General features: G+C 34.7%; 2 protein-coding genes across 8 annotated transcripts; one reads left to right on the forward strand and one right to left on the reverse strand.

Moving 5' to 3' along the window:
* The first annotated feature begins 7,202 nt into the window (after nt 1-7,202).
* LOC107492878 (DNA-3-methyladenine glycosylase) lies at nt 7,203-10,987 on the forward strand. Of its 2 annotated transcripts, XM_016113935.3 has the most exons (6): nt 7,207-7,574; nt 7,743-7,814; nt 7,935-8,058; nt 8,654-8,724; nt 10,394-10,451; nt 10,644-10,987. In XM_016113935.3, the coding sequence occupies exons 1-6, from the start codon at nt 7,284-7,286 to the stop codon at nt 10,808-10,810; spliced, it is 783 nt and encodes a 260-aa protein (XP_015969421.1). In that variant the 5' UTR covers nt 7,207-7,283; the 3' UTR covers nt 10,811-10,987. The 2 variants fall into 2 exon arrangements, with proteins under 2 accessions (XP_020982212.1, XP_015969421.1); XM_021126553.2 differs by lacking the exon at nt 8,654-8,724 and having other exon boundaries at nt 7,203-7,574.
* A 152-nt stretch (nt 10,988-11,139) lies between these two features.
* On the reverse strand, nt 11,140-15,237 carry LOC107492877 (gamma-tubulin complex component 3). 6 transcript variants are annotated; one of them, XM_052251356.1, is made up of 4 exons: nt 12,809-15,237; nt 12,276-12,707; nt 12,109-12,198; nt 11,140-11,489 (listed from the first exon to the last, which is right to left on the reverse strand). In XM_052251356.1, exons 1-2 carry the CDS (start codon nt 15,112-15,114, stop codon nt 12,455-12,457), a joined length of 2,559 nt encoding a protein of 852 aa, XP_052107316.1. In that variant the 5' UTR covers nt 15,115-15,237; the 3' UTR covers nt 11,140-11,489; nt 12,109-12,198; nt 12,276-12,454. The 6 variants fall into 6 exon arrangements, with proteins under 6 accessions (XP_052107316.1, XP_052107315.1, XP_052107314.1 ...); XM_052251355.1 differs by having other exon boundaries at nt 11,140-11,492; XM_052251354.1 differs by having other exon boundaries at nt 11,142-11,489; nt 12,109-12,205.
* Between the last annotated feature and the right edge of the window lie 1,651 nt (nt 15,238-16,888).

The raw sequence follows: 16,888 nt of genomic DNA on the forward strand, positions 1-16,888 counted from the left end.
ATAGTAAAATAACCTAAAAAAATTATAAAATCTTAGTCTATTTTTTAAAAAATTTTGTTCATACTTTCACTTTAAATAAAAAAATTAATCACTAAATTATTTACCTGAATGGAAGGCTTTAGTTTAATTATGGTGACTGATCCCAATGTAGAAGCTGTCGTTTTGCTTTGTGGGTTTTTTTATTTTTAGTGGGATAAGATTGATAAGGATGGAAGGAACCATTTTGTGGTGGAACTGAAAAGAGAAGACGAAGAAATGAAAAAAAAAAAAGGAGTTACTAAGGTTTAAAATCTTCACGCTAGTGAGAGGGAGAATTTTACATCCACGTGTTAACTATGCACACACAAAACATCACTGACGTTTTGTGCAAAACGTCGCCGACGTTTTATTGAAGATGAAAGTGACGTTGCTGAAAAAATGGCGGTGACATTTTCCTGTATCCCCACAACGGCGTTAAACACATATTTTTTGACATTTCAGTGGATTACATCAACTTAAACCCAATATTAAAAAATAAAAAACTCTTGGTCAAGCAGACGGACCATTGGACCATATAATAAAAGAAAACAAAAATATGCATTATGTTTATTGTGTAATTGATCTAATTATTATTATGAGATTTTAAATTATTATTATTACTCTAAATTATTATTATGTGAATGTTGCGATGTTTTGAAATAATTATTTTAAAAAAATTTAGAAGACGCAAGATTTAAATTTTGATGGAGTGGTGATGTATTATAAAAGAGTATATGTCTTTTAATTAGTTCTAATATTATATTATATTAATTATAAGTTTATTGTTTTATTTTTTCCAAACTTGTTAAATTGAAAAATAAGTTAAAAATTTATAAAATTGAAATTTACAGACAAATTTAATTTCAAGTATGTAATATCAATTTTTTGGTAATAAATAATTTTTTTATAAATAAATGTCATTATAATTTTTTTACATAAAATTTATCAAAACTTAAACTTCATCCGATCTAGACTCAATTTTAATGTGGCCCAAAAATAATATAATTTTATCGAATCTATAATCGAATAAAAATCTTAAAAGTAGACTCAGTCATTATTTAAAATTGGATTCGGATACAAATAAACCCAATTTTACTCACCTCTTGTGCGCCACTATTATGATGTGTGTTGTGATAAACACAGAATGTAGATGCCCATTAATATCATAGGTGACTCAGTTTTTCCATGAAAGAATATTCAAGTTACTAAGAGAGAATTTACATTTAATAAAGGTTGAAAATATGAACCCTATACATGTATAAATAAGGGGTATGGTACGAGACAAGACACACAGCAATAAAACAAATATTTTCTTTCTCTCTTCACATTACAATATAAACTATCTCTTATCTCTCAGCAGTTTTAAATTATAATAATCATAATATTAGTAAATATAGAGACTACTTCTATTATAGTAAGATAAGAGTATTGGTGAACGTTAATACTAAAGTCTTATATTTCTTTATTTTATATTTATTTTCTTCCTTGTTTATTTATTCTACAACACGTTATCAGCACGAGACTCTAACCAAATTTTAGGAAGATTCAGGTAACAAATTTTTATTATGTTGAAACTCTCTCATCTTGAATTCAATGTTTTTGATATATCTAGAAACAATTATTTATCATGGATAATAGATGCTAAAATCCATCTTGATTCAATGGATATTGGAGATACCATTAAGGCTGAAAATAATGCATCCCAAAATAATAAAGTCAAAACCATGATTTTTCTTCGTCGTCATCTTGATGAAGGATTGAAAAATGAATATCTCACATTAAAAGATCCTACACATCTGTGGAAAGCCCTTGAAGAAAGGTATAATCATCAAAAGACGATGATACTTCCTCAAGCTCGATATGAATGGACGCACTTGCGTCTACAGGATTTTAAATCCATAAATGAATATAATTCAGCAATATTTCGAATCATCTCGTAAATAAAATTATGTGGGGCAAAGATAACTGATAATGATATGTTAGAGAAATTTTCTCGACCTTCCATGCCTCAAATGTGCTCCTGCAGCAGTATAAAAAAAAGATTTAAAAAATATCCTGAGTTAATTTTTTGTCTTCTTGTTGCTGAACGCAACAATGAGTTGCTTTTAAAGAATCACGAAGCATGCCGAGCCGGTGCCGCCCCATTTCCTGAAGCAAATGCGGCGAATCACTACCCTAGAAGAGGTAAATGGCAAGGTTTTAGTAACAAGAAAATATATGAAAGGAAAAGGAATTATGTTCATAAGAGAGGATCTCACTAGAAGTGGAATAAAAAAGAAATATTGGACAAAATAAATCAACAGAGGATAAGTGTTTCTATTGTGGTGGAAATGACCATTGGTCGTGTACCTGTCGTACACCAAGGCAGTCGATCTTTATCAAGCATCTTTAAAAAAAGACGACAAATGAAAGGAAACGAATTTTGTTTCAAATGATGTTGAAAATTCCACCACTCATTATGATGTGTCAGATTTCTTTGAGGATCCTGAAGAAAATATTGGTCATTTGATCAATGATAGAATAATTTAATATATGAGATTGCTAAGTATTCATATAAATAAATAATGTAAAGAACTTATTGTTAAGTTTTATTTTCTATGCATTTAAGTTTCAAATATGATGTATATAAATAATGAAATATTAATGTTTATGTTTAAGAATTTTGAAATCATTAAATGTGTAAAGTTTTAAATAATAATAATAATAATAATAATAATAATAATAATAATAATAGTGACAATAATAAAATTTTAGTATATGATATTATTTTTATGTACAATGTTTCTTAGAAAAATAATTTCGATCAAGTATTCAATTTAACTGTGCATACTACTCATTTTATTATTATTATTATTTGTCTTTGAAGAAAATAGCAAGGGTATATAATAAAGATGTATGCCTTGCGAATAGTGCAAGTTCGCACACCATTCTCAAAAGTGATATATATTTTACCCATCTTGTGCCAAAAGAAGAATATGTTAATACTATTATTGGCTCAAGCAATGTGATTGAAGGCTCCGGAAGAGTTATAATTTTATTTTCCGGAGGAACAAAATTCATAATAAATAATGCACTATTGTCTACCAAGTCTCTAAGAAACTTGTTGAGTTTTAAAGATATTCGCCGAAATGGATATCATATTGAGACTATAAATGGGGGAGGTCATGAGTACTTATGTATCACAACTCATGATTCAAATAAAAAGGTTATATTAGAAAAGTTACCATCACTTTCATCTGGGTTATGTTATACCAAGATTAGTACGATTGAATCACATGCCATTGTAAACCAGAAGTTTACTAGCCCAAATGAATTCATAACTTGGCATGACCGATTGGGTCATCCAGGAACAACCACGATGCGGAGAATTATTGAAAACTCCGATGGACATTCACTAAAGAACCAGAAGATTCTTAAATCTCGTGAATTTTGTTGTGCTGCATGTTCTTAAGGGGAAGTTAATTTTAAGGCCATCACTAATAAATATTGGATTTGAATCCCCTGAATCCCTAGAACGGATTCAATGTGATATATGTGGACCTATTCATCCACCATGTGGATTTTTTAGATATTTTATGATCCTGATAGACGCATCTTCAAGATGGTGTGCTTATTATCTTCTCGCAACCTGGCGTTTGCGAGATTACAGACTCAAATTATTCGATTAAAAGCACAATTTTCATAAAATCAAATCAAAGTAATTCGTCTTGATAATGCTGGTGAATTTACTTCCCAAGCCTTTGATGCTTATTGTATGGCTAATGGAATAAGTGTTGAACATCCAGTAGCTCATGTTTACACACAAAATGGGTTAGCAGAATCACTTATTAAACACCTCCAATTAATTGCTAGACCCTTACTTATGAGAACAAATCTCCCAATCTCGGTTTGAGGGCATGTTATTTTATATGCCACAACACTTATTCATTTGAGGCCAACGAGTTACCATCAGTTCTCTCCTATGCAATTAGCCTTTGGCCAGCAGCCAAATATTTCCTATTTAAGAATATTTGGGTGTGCAATATATGTTCCTATTGCACCACCTTCTCGCACCAAAATGGGACTCCAAAGAAAATTAGAGATATATGTTGGATATGATTCTCCCTCTATAGTGAGGTATCTTGAGATACAAACTGGAGATGTATTTAAATTCCGGTTTGCGGATTGTCATTTTAATGAATCAAAATTTCCAACATTAGGGGGAGAGAATAAGCTTCCTAAAAAGGAACTTAATTGGAATGCATCATCCTTGATGCATTTAGATCCTCGATCAGGGCATTGTGAACTAGAAGTTCAAAAGATTATACGTTTATAAAGAATAGCAAATGAATTGCTAGATATATTTTCCGATACAAAAAGGATAACCAAATCTTATATACCAGCAGAAAATGTCCCAATTCGAATTGATGTCCCAGTTGGACAAATTGCCACCGAAACAAATACACGCCAGAAGCGTGGCAGGTCTGTCGGTTCCAAAGACAAAAATTCTCGAAAGAGAAAAGAGGTAAATACTATTCCTATTGAAAAAGACATAGTAAAGACACCTGCAGTTATCCAAAATTTTGATATAGTCAGAAGACATTCAAGTACTTGAAAATTGTGAAAATGATGAGATCGATAAATTTTATCTTTACAGGAGAGAAATGAGACCGAAATAAGACAATTGTCAATGAAATATTTGCATATAACGTGACATTAAATATCATGCATGAAAATAAGGATCTTGAGCCAAGATCAGTCGAAGAATGTCGACAAAAGAATGATTGGCCAAAATGGGAAGAAGCCATGAAAGTTGAGTTAGACTCACTTGTAAAACGTGAAGTTTTTGGACCCGTAGTCCATACACTAGAAGATGTAAAACCTGTTGGATATCGATGGGTATTTGTGAGAAAACGAAATGAGAAAATTGAAGTTGTACGCTATAAAGCTCGACTTGTAGCACAAGTTTTTTCACAGAGACCCGGTATAGATTATGAAGAAATGTATTCCTCTGTAGTGGATGAAATAACATTGAGTTATTTGGTCAGTTTATCCGCATATCATAAACTATATATGCATTTAATGGATGTGGTAACAACCTATTTATATGGCTCATTAAATCGTGATATATATATATATATATATATATATGAAAGTCCCTGAAGGACTAAAGATATCTAAACCATCCAATGAATATTCACAAGTGTTATACTTAGTTAAATTGCAAAGATCTTTATATGGTCTAAAGCAATCTGTCGTCTTACTGAGTATTTGGCCAAAAACGGATTCAAGAATGATGATATCTGTCCATCTGTTTTCATAAAGAAATCTGCATCTGGGTTCATCATAATTGCTGTGTACGTTGATGATTTAAATATTATTGGAACTCTTGAAGAGATTCCAACAATTATAAAAGTTATGAAAGAAGAATTTGAGATGAAAAATCTCGGAAAGACTAAATTTTGTCTCAGCCTGCAGATTGAGTTTACAAAAAATGGGATATTTATTCATCAAACAACATACACAGAAAAGATTTTGAAAAGATTTTATATGGATAAGTCACATCCCTTGAATACCTCAGTGATCGTAAGGTCTTCGGACGTGGAAAAGGATCGATTCCATCCTAAAGAAGAAAATAAAGATATCCTTAATCCTGAAGTACCATATCTTAGTGCCATTGGAGCGCTAATGTATCTTGTTAATAATACACGACCCGATATATCATTTGTTGTGAATTTACTAACAGGATATAGTTCCTCTCCAACAAGAAGACATTAAAGTGGAATTAAACAAATCTTTCGATATCTTCATGGAACGGTTGACATGGGATTGTTTTATCTATATGGATCCAAGTAACAACTAGTTGGCTATGCAGATGTTGGATACTTGTCTGATCCACATAAAGAAAGATCTCAAACAGAATAAGTGTTCACATATGGTGGTACAGCTATATAATGGAGGTCCACGAAACAGACGATTGCAGCAACATCCTCTAATCATGCTGAAATACTAGCGATACATGAAGCTAGTCGCGAGTGTTTTTGGCTCAGGAGTCTGATCCAATATATTCTATCATCACGTGGACTGATTGATCATAAGATAGCTCCAACTATCCTGTTTGAAAGTAATACAGCATGCATTGCTTAACTTAAAGGCATATATATCAAAAGCGATAGAACAAAGCATATTTCTCCAAAATTCTTCTTCACTCATGATCTTCAAAATCAAGGGACAATTGATGTCCAACAGATCCGCTTAAGTGACAATCTGGCAGATTTATTCACAAAGTCACTCCCAAAATCCTCCTTTGAAAGATTGGTACATGAGATTGAGATGCGCCGATTTTGAGACATTAAATGATGTCGACAAGAGGGGGAGACTGTACTCTTTTTCCTTGGTCAGGTTTTTTTCCATTGAATTTTTCTTGACAAGGTTTTTAATGAGACAGTCTCATCACAAAGGATTTTGTACTCTTTTTCATTCACTAAAGTTTTTTTCATTGGGTTTTTCTTTAGTAAGGTTTTAATGAGACATAATCTTAAATGGTCATTCAAGTGGAGTGTTGTGATAAGTACGAAGGATGTGGATGCCCATTAATATCATATGTGACTCAATTTTTCCATAAAAGAATATTCATGTTACCAAAAAAGAATTTACATTTAATAAAGGTTGAAAATATGAATCCTATACATATATAAATAAGAAGTATGGTACCAGACAAGACACACCACAATAAAACAAATATTTTCTTTTTCTCTTCACATTACAATATAAACTCTCTTACCTCTCTGCAGTTTTAAATTATAATAATCATAATATTAGTAAATATAAAAAGGGAAATGCTAGGTAAGTAATGACCATCTTGAACAACTACCAATCAAATAAAAATACACTACACTTTTAAATTAACCATCTAAATCTTAAAATTAAAATAACCATTCGTACACTTAGTGAAATGAACATCCAATATATCTATTATTCACATTATTTAATATTTTCATTGTTTACCTATACTTTTTCATATAAAAATTACTTCTATTATAGTAAAATAAGAGTATTAATAAACGTTAATACTAAAATTTTATATTTATTTATTTTATATTTATTTTCTTCCATGTTTATTTATTCTACAACAATGTCAAATTTTTATAAGGTTATTATTACAGTTTTAATTTTAGAAGGAAATTGATAAATTGAGTGTAAGTAGAAAGTGTGGAAAATTTGAGAGAACATAAGAAAGGTTGAAAAGCTAAGGGACAGGGTGGTGGCTAATCCCAGCATGCGGCATGTCTCTCCCAACTTTCTTTGATTCCTTCTGTTTCCGCGGAACCCTAATGAACCCACGACGAACCCAGCGGTTCAAACGAGTAGCCGAACCGGAGAAGAAGAAGAAATCCAGCCCTACTAAATCATCCAAGTTCAGCGCTGCAAAACCCAAACGCATATCAGAATCCAAATCAGCCACAAAAATGGAAATTTTACCCTCCTCTTTCTTCCAGATTGATGCTTTAGACCTTGCCCCTCGTTTGCTCGGAAAGTTCCTTCGCCGTGACGACGTCGTTCTTCAGATTACTGAGGTAGCTATGCATCCCTCATTCTCCTTTCTGAAATTGCACTCCTTTATAACTGTTAAATCCGTTTCATACTTTCATCCGAACTAGGTTAAAAAAAAGGTTTTTTTTTTCTATTTTTTTTTATAAATTTGGTTTGCATTAGTGATTTAACGAGGGAAATGTATCAGACAGGTTGAAGCTTACAGACCAAATGATTCAGCTTGTCATGGGCGGTTTGGCATTACATCAAGGACTGCCCCTGTTGTAAGATGCTTTCTTTATTCTTTGCCATTCTTAATAGAACAATGAAAATAATATATACTCCCTTATTGAAGATTATTGGTGGTAGTGTAGCTGGAGCAACTTTGGTGTGTGTTTTTGTAGTTTGGACCAGGTGGGCATGCTTATGTTTATCTTTGCTATGGTCTCCACATGATGCTCAATGTTGTTGCTGACAAGGAAGGAGCTGGAGCTGCTGTCTTGATACGTTCTTGTGCTCCCATTAGCGGTAATGCTCTCTATACTCTGCAAAAGCTACTATTTAAGTGTAACCGTTCTATTACACATTGCTTCCTGCTGTTTTGAATCCCTTCTGCTCAGCACGGTGTCTCGCTACATGCTTTTTTCTCTGTTATTGATTCAATTTATTCATGAATGAAGAGATACTGATATTGTTGTCGGGCTTCTAAAATTGGATATCTTGCTCTCTTTTAAAGAAATGAACTGCTTGAAGAGATATCCTGAGTAATGACTTGGTCATGTCGAACTAAGATACCATCACAGGCTTGTAGATAGTATCTTTTCTCTTTTTGGCTGCGCACAAACCGAAGAGTTTACGGGGAAAACCCTGAATTATTGAACCCAGTATGTCGTCTAGTTTCAAGTATTTCATCTTTTGGGTGTGCCAAAACTGGCTAATTAATTCGAATGGTGAGACTTTCAACAAAACTTGAAGTAAAGCTCTGATTTCCCAGACATGTCCTAACAATTTAACTTATTGTTGCAAAAGACCTCAATATCTTCACCAGTGTTCAATATGTGGAAACTCTGCATTGTATTACTTAAAAGATTTAGTACCTTGTTAATATTCAACAATTTAACAGGATTAAATGTCATTCAGCAGCGTCGAGGTCTGGAAACTGATAAACCTATACTTCTTACTGGCCCTGGCAAGGTTTACTTCTCTTCCTTCCTCCTTTTAATATGTTTTCTTCAGGTGCTTATGTTTGTTTGTGTGGAGTTGGTATCCAATTTACTTTTTTTTTCCATCCTTAAAATACCCTTATCAGATTTTTTAAAATATCGTAAACTATTTTTTCTATTCTTACGATTTGAATCCAATATCATTGGTTAAGAGACCAAAGTGACAAATTTCACTTTGGTTAAAGTGTTTATTAATCTTGTAGTGAACAATGATGAGAGGACAGTTCCATACTTGCTCCCTAGATTCGAATATATCCATTACATAACCACATGATTAATTCTTAGTGCTGTAGTTTGTGAAATAACTTGTTGTCCAAGTCATTAAGTTTTGTACTATGGCTATTTTCAAAAGTAATTTCATTCTCTGTAATGTACAACAACAACAAAGCCTTGTCCCACTAAGTGGGGTCGGTTACATGAATCAAACGACGCCATTATGCTCTGTCATGTATCATGTCTACAGAAAGACCGTTTACATGTAGATCTCGTTTGACCACCTCATGGATGATCTTCTTAGGTCTTCCTCTGCCTTTCGCCCTTTGTCCATCTTCCATCTCATCTACCCTCTTGACTGGATGTTCTATCGGTCTTCTTTTCATATGTCCAAACCACCTAAGACGCGATTCAACCATCTTTTCCACAATGGGTGCTACTCCAACTCTCTCCCTTATATCTTCATTCCTTATTTTATCCAATCGCGTATGACCACTCATCCATCTCAACATCTTCATCTCTGTCATATTCAGCTTATGTTCGTGTTCCCCTTTAGCCGCCCAACACTCCGTACCATACAACATAGCCGGTCTTATAGCGGTGCGATAGAATTTACCTTTAAGTTTTAGAGGCACTTTTTTGTCGCATATAAAACCAGATGCACTCTGCCATTTTGACCAACCTGCTTGGATCCTATGATTTACATCCTGTTCAATCTCTCCATTATCCTGTATGATGCACCCAAGATACTTAAAACTTTTAACTTTTCGTATGATGTTTTTTTCAATCTTCACCTCTATATTGGGGTTTTCCCTTCTCAGACTGAACTTACATTCCATATATTCCGTCTTGCTACGGCTTATGTGCAGACCATACACTTCTAAAGCTTTTCTCCATAACTCCAACTTCTTATTTAGGTCTTCCCTTAACTCTCCCATAAGAACGATATCATCGGCAAAAAGCATGCACCATGACACAGGCTCTTGGATGTGCTCTGTGAGTACTTCCAAGACTAATGTGAAAAGGTATGGACTTAAGGATGATCCCTGATGCAATCTTATACCAATAGGGAATTCCTCTGTCACACCACTCTGAATCTTCACACTAGTTGTGGCCCCATCATACATGTCTTTAATTGCCCGAATATATGCTATCATTCTCTGTAATGTAAAATAAAATATTTCATGTGGGTTTTTTAAAGATTTGTAAAACGTGAATTCCATGTGAGATCTCAATCTGGTACATAACAGAACTTACTATGGTCATAATGATTACTTGAGGTTCTTCCACAGAAGGCAAAAGTCAGTAAGGAGAAAAAGGATAACACATTCCATAATTTAGTTTTCCATGCTTGTTCTTAATGACCCAAGAATTTTTTTCACCAGATTTCGAAATTGATAAATATGATTTGTTTTTCCAAATGGTAGGTGGGTCAGGCACTGGGTCTTTCAACGGAGTGGTCCAACCATCCTCTTTATACCCCTGGTAAGCTTATATTACTATTGTCCAAACCTGAAACACATGATTGTTAATGTGTTGCTTAAAAGGAAAGGAAAGTGCATGCGTATAAGAAAATAATTTTTAATGCATAAATTGTAGTGTGGTTCATACTTTAATATTCAAAGTCTTTTTTTCTTTGGACTTGAAGTATGATATCTTATCTTTATGAATACACAGGTGGTTTGGAACTCTTAGATGGTCCAAAGCCGGAAAACATATTGGTGGGTCCACGTGTGGGTATACAATATGCTTCGCCAGAGCATATCAATGCATTATGGAGATTCGCCATTGCCGGATCACCTTGGATTAGTGCTCCAAAAAACACTCTCAGGGCCCCATTGTAGTTATGTCTGCTGTAATGTAGCAGATTAGGTAAATTCCCACATGAATACTCTCAGGTTTAACACTTTTGAACTTTGTATGCACATGCTTGTACAGCTGGCAGCATATTACTTGTGCTAGTTAACACAATGTCTACTATGGTTTTGAATTTTTGATAATTTACTTTTCAAGTTTGTTTACTTTTGAAAAAGTAAAGAGTTCATTAGCTTACTACTTAGACTGGAAAATGGAGATAGAACATTTTAAGTGCAACTATAATGAGCATTAAGTGAACCAATATATTATCAATCAATTAGAAAATATAAAATTGGCCATTTGATTTTATCCAATAAATGGCTTTCCGGCTTTGACGTGTGTATATTGGTCGAAATTTTCCGGTGAAGGCCTGTGAGGCCTCCAGCTAATTTTTTTAAGGCTCTTAAGTCTTAACAAATGACTGATGGGGGAAAAAAACTTGAATGTAAAACATAAACTGATTTAATATCTCAACTAGTAAATCACCTTTGTTATTTACAAACCACAATTGTTAACAATATCTTCACTCAGCGACTAGTACCATTGTATAAAAAACTTTAAGGCCTCATGAACACTGCAATTTGGTCCACATGCCTCATTCTTGATGTTTAAGCATCCCCCTGCAAAATAAATTCAATCCTTCTCCCTCTTGCGTTTCTCGTGACACTACTGAAAATAAACATCTCTAATAACTACATTTTCAGCCAGAAAGATACGGGATAACTATTTACATTTCATTCTAACAATGAACATAGACACGCATAAACATTATAGTAATAGTAACATCAGTAACCTCTAAACCAAGTTCTACATGTTGAAATACGATAGCTTGTAATACTTAAGCATGTGTCCAAGCTAGTAATCACTGCTAAGCTCTATTTTTTTCTTTTCAAGTGCAGCTCCATTTAGAGAGAGAGAGAGAGAGAAGGCTTTACAATCGTTGATCTAGGAACTGAGTTTATACAAAATCAAAATGGAGCACCTTCATTAGCTTACAAAGTTACACGCATATAAAGTGCATTGAATAATAATGTAAGCATCTTGATGCTTGAGTCACCCATGGCTTCATTTTTATTGCCACGGAGCGAAAATTCAAGCACACTGCAGAGTGAGGAGAGATAGTAAACCAGAAGTAGTTCAAGAAAATGCAGAAATAAGATTTTCAGACACCCATATTTCATTCAGCCGGTAAAAATCAAAGATACACATAAAACACTATCCGGAAAGCACAGCCTACAAAAGCCGCTGAAACACGAATCAAATAATCAGATATTCAGACACTTACGTGTGTACTACTCACAGTAAGCATCCAATCAGAATATTAGTAGCTTCACATCCGCCACAAACCACCTTCCAAACCACAACAATTGGTCATCTGGACTCTGGAAACAAGAGTGCGTTAGATCTTCCTTGAAAGAAATATATGACAAAGTGACAGTATATACATCTTACCTATAGTCAAATAATGACCCATGGAAGAGTTGGTCTAGAAGGAAGTTAGTACCAAGACCAATAGAATCATTCCACTCAAAAACAGAATGGTGGTTAGCTGCTTGCAGAGCATTGATAGTTCATCATCTTCTTGAAGTAATAATGCTTCAACTTGATCCTCAGCCTTATTCACAAGTTACTTATGAGCTAGGAGACACCCGCCTATAAAATTCATTGAAATCGAGACGGAAAAAGAGAAACTTTAGATCAACATGCTTCTGTACAGGGAACTGAGATATGAATTCCTCTTGCAATGACGAATACTCTTTTGAAATCTCCTCCAGATCATGTCCCATATTTCGAAGAAATTCGCCAGCACGTTGTGTTAGGGCTTTCCTTCCATCAGCAGTCCAGGATCCTTGTTCAGAAGAGGATTGGGAAGATCTTGTGATTCTGGAGCAGATTCATATAAAATGTTAAAATGGAAGTATATTTTAGGAGTGAGGAAGTGGAGGAAGCTGAAAAATGCAGGGAAGACAGAGTAAGATGAATACCTTGCTTGCAACTCCTGAATACCTTCATACAGCCGATCCGCATGGCTCCGAAAACGTAGTATAAGGTCAAATATCACTAATAATGACTTGTAAAGCGATTGGGAGAGCTCACCAAGAAGGGATTTCTCTACAATGGAATCTAGATATGTGTCATGAGCTGCAAGTAGATCATCAAGATCCTTGGCTACATCCATCTCACTTAAGAAGTTTGACCATGATACTTCCAAGACTTCGAACATTATATAATATTGCAAATTTGAAATGAAGTGATTAATTTCAACCCATAGAACCTGGCAGCGCCTCAATGTTGAATCCAACTCCTTCTTTACTGCACTTTGCAATCTGGTAAAGGAATGATAACTGATGCAGTTTGGTTTCATGGTCTTCCAGGCACCGGTAAGTGCATGTTCAACTCTTCTAAGCTTCCACAAAAAGTTAAAAATTCTTAAATACTTTGCCATCACAGACTCCGTGAACACAGTGTCCAACGGAACTCTTGCATCATATTCCAGTGAAAATACATCCCAGCCCCTGTCACCGCTTTCATGCGGCATCATTTTGACCCTGAGCCTATCCAACATGTCACGATCATCATACTGAGCATTGGATGCCCGAACTGCAGTTTCCAACAGTCCAGAGAGTTTGAAAGAGCTTATCGTGTTTGCTGGCTCAGAAAGATCAGGCCCAACAATGTCCATTAGATATTGCACAAAATCACCTTGACCAAGTAATAAATACCGTTTAATTGCAAGGCAGTGTTCTTTGAATTTGTACCGTCTGTAAATTACATCCAACAGATGCTTATCGATTCTCTTTGCAGCTTCATCAACTAGTGACTCAAGGGTATCAGTTTCACCATACCCAAAACCCCCTCTTCTTGCTGTCACCCCTATATCAGTGGCAACTCTGGTTGCTGCATCAGCCCAACTGCGATCATCACAGCACACCCGAAGGAAATTGATGGACTTCCCAGTCCTCAAAATACGCTGTGCAAGCGAGGGTGAAATGAATGAAGGAAGCATCGAGTGGTTGAGCCTATAACCTTCACGCCAAAGAGACTCAGCTTTCACCTCTTGCCCCACAATAAAAAACTCTGCAAATATATCCTCCAACTCCCCTTCCTGAACCCACCTTTTCACCATCTCAAACAGAGGTGCACACACTCTCTGCAGCAACCTCCTCATGAACTCATGAACCAGAGGATCGCCATGTCGGGCATGCAAATGAATTGCACTGGCCATTGCACCGCCCTTCAGAACCCTGCACTTGTCAACCAAATCAGCCATCAACCTCATCTTCACCATTGGTTCTGCAATCCAAACAGCCAACCTCCTCAATGAAAGATAATTTCCCGAGCTAGCAGTTTCGGATACCAAAGGAATTGGATTCGAAGACTGTGCCTCAAGCACAGCTAGCAACTTATAATACTCGGTAAGCTCATCCTGCAATGCAGAACACAAAGCCTGCCCAACAGTACCTACGTCTTCGGCCGGAAACCGATCCATACTCTGCGCAATATACCCAGTAACCTTCCTAAACAACCTGCCCAATTCACAAAGCTTATGAACCATAATTCTAGTAGCTCTAGGCACGCTAATCGAATCTGATAACACATACCCAGCGTCATCACTACCACCATCGAATTTAACATATTTCCCATCAACCCCTTGGCAAGCATACAACACATCCCTAACCAAAACCTCTTCAGAAACCTCATTCTCTTCCCTAACCAAATTGACAAATTCTCTAAACGCAAGCTCGCGCCTATTCTCGGGATCCTTTGAAACCAATAGAACCCCGTTATCCCATCCCTTTTTGTTATTATCCCCCAAAGGCTTAACAGAAGAAGAACCCTTACCCTTACCAAAATCGGCGTCGTCGGAGAGGGACAAATTGGGCAAGAGGTTAGAAGGGCAATACTGGGACTTCGCACCCTTGCGATCCTCGGAGATGATCTTGAGGAGGTAGATGACGGCCCACTTGTTGTTGACGCTGCCAGGGCCGGTCTTGGAGGAGAACTTGGCGAAGAGGTCGGCGAAGGAGAGAGCGAGGGAGGAGCTTCCGTGGGAGGCGAGGCGACGCTTGACGGAGTCAGCGATGGCAGCGGCGTCGGGGGCGACGGAGGGGGTGAGGCGGCTGCAGAGGATGCGTTGGGCGTAGCGGAGGGAGTTGACGAAGTGAGGGGAGTTAAGGTTGGGCTTGGAGTTGGTGGTGGCGGAGCCGTCGTCGGCGGGGGAGGAGAGGAGGCGGATTACGAGTTCCCGCACCAGATCTGAAACCTTCTGCTGGTCTTCTTCGTCCTCCATCTTTTGCTGGGTGTGCAGTGTGAAGTGAAGTGAAGTGATGAAAAAGAAAAGAAAAAGGAGTTGCAAATTTTGGGGAAAAAGGAAAACCCTTTTTTTTTCCCCGAATGGTTTTTTTTTTCCTTTTTTAATTTTGATTTGATATATTATGGGCGCGGAAATGAAAACGAGAAAGGACGACAGAAACTAAATATGAATGATACACTCCTACAGAAGAGAACAAAAAATATAATAAGTAGTACAATTCAATACGAAATTATAAATCATAAATAATAAACATTTAGACGAGGGAAGATTTTATGCTTATTTAAGTAAAAATTCACATGCTACTATGTTTTTATATTAAGTTAATAATTAAAAATTATTTTACTAAATTATTATATAATAATTTTTAATTATTAACTTAACATTAATATAAAAAAAGTCTATAAAATTAATATTTTTATTAAAATTTAATTAATATTTAATTAAAAAAATAATTTTATATTATTAAATATAATTTTATATTATTTAAAATATTAATGATAACTAATTAATGACTACAACCTCTAACCATCCTCTTAATATGCATACAAATTTTCACTCTCTTTATATATTACAATAATAATTGCAATGATAATGCCAAGTGAATTAATCTTACACGAAGCATTATATCCCCAGGGTATTATAATATCTAAAATCGACTATAATATTCTAATTTTTTAGAACTTGTTTAGATGAATTTTTAAAAAAAATAATTTTGCGTTATTTTTTTTAAATTATATAAAAGATATTTTTTTTTTAAAACAAAAATCTTTTAAAGGAGTGGCTACTGTAGTATAATGTTTGATCTGGGCAGCATATACTTGTCATTGATGTAAGATTGGTTTGATCAGATTGGACTAATTATTTGGGCCAAATTCTATGTCGTGTTATATTTTTTGGTCGGGGAATTCTATGTCATGTTGAATAATTAGTAACTACCTGCTTTGTCATGGGCCCTGTATTGTAATAGTTGTATCTATGTTGTCTATTATGTCCTTATTTCGTGGCATGGGCTTTACATAACTGAAAATCTCACTATTTGACCTAAAATGCCCAATCATCACCATAAAACAAAATAAATGTATGTCTCCACCAAAGGTAATAAGTAATAACAGGAAAAAGGAAATTAGAGTAGAATACATGATCTTTGAGTTAACTCAAATGTTAAAAATTTAACCAGTAAATTATAAATTGAACTGTTTTCCTTGCCTCAAGTTGTTGATTCCTTGTTTTTTCTTTAGTATTGTTTAATTTGTTTACTCTATTTTCAAAAAATATGCAAGCGAGAGACAATGATAAATAATTAAATACACACAAAAAATTGTTTTTATTTTGCATTTTTTTTCATTTCATCTCAATAATATAGACTAGTTCAAAATTAATTTTTTATTTATTAATATTTTTAATTTAAAAAATAATAATAAAACTACAATATAAATGTTCGCACCTTTTAATTTGTTGTGAGTTTATGAGATTCAAAAACCCTTACTTGAACTGCTTTAGCACTAGTTAGGAGGATAACCTATAGAGATACTTCGATGTTTAAATCAATAATACGCTTAAAAATGATATTAGTAAATTATCTTCTATCTTATGAATTATCCCTTTTTCCTATATTATATCCTCCTAAAGTATTCGTTAGACATTTTACTGCTCTAAATATACGTTTTGATGTCATAATCTGACGATTTTACTAGTTTGTGATTTTATTCTTTAATGATATTTCTGTTATTTACTTAACGTGATGATAACA

This window comes from Arachis duranensis, chromosome 6 (genome assembly GCF_000817695.3).
Source record: "Arachis duranensis cultivar V14167 chromosome 6, aradu.V14167.gnm2.J7QH, whole genome shotgun sequence".
In the NCBI taxonomy this organism is placed as follows: domain Eukaryota; kingdom Viridiplantae; phylum Streptophyta; class Magnoliopsida; order Fabales; family Fabaceae; genus Arachis; species Arachis duranensis.

Coding starts and splice junctions, on each gene's coding strand:
- LOC107492878 (XM_016113935.3), top strand. CDS start 7,284: ATGTCTCTCCCAACTTTCTTTGATTCCTTCTGTTTCCGCGGAACCCTA. Junction 8,725..10,393: donor TTCTTACTGGCCCTGGCAAG/GTTTACTTCTCT, acceptor TCCAAATGGTAG/GTGGGTCAGGCACTGGGTCT. Junction 10,452..10,643: donor CCATCCTCTTTATACCCCTG/GTAAGCTTATAT, acceptor ATGAATACACAG/GTGGTTTGGAACTCTTAGAT.
- LOC107492877 (XM_052251356.1), bottom strand. CDS start 15,114: ATGGAGGACGAAGAAGACCAGCAGAAGGTTTCAGATCTGGTGCGGGAA. Junction 12,708..12,808: donor ATTCAGGAGTTGCAAGCAAG/GTATTCATCTTA, acceptor AATCTGCTCCAG/AATCACAAGATCTTCCCAAT.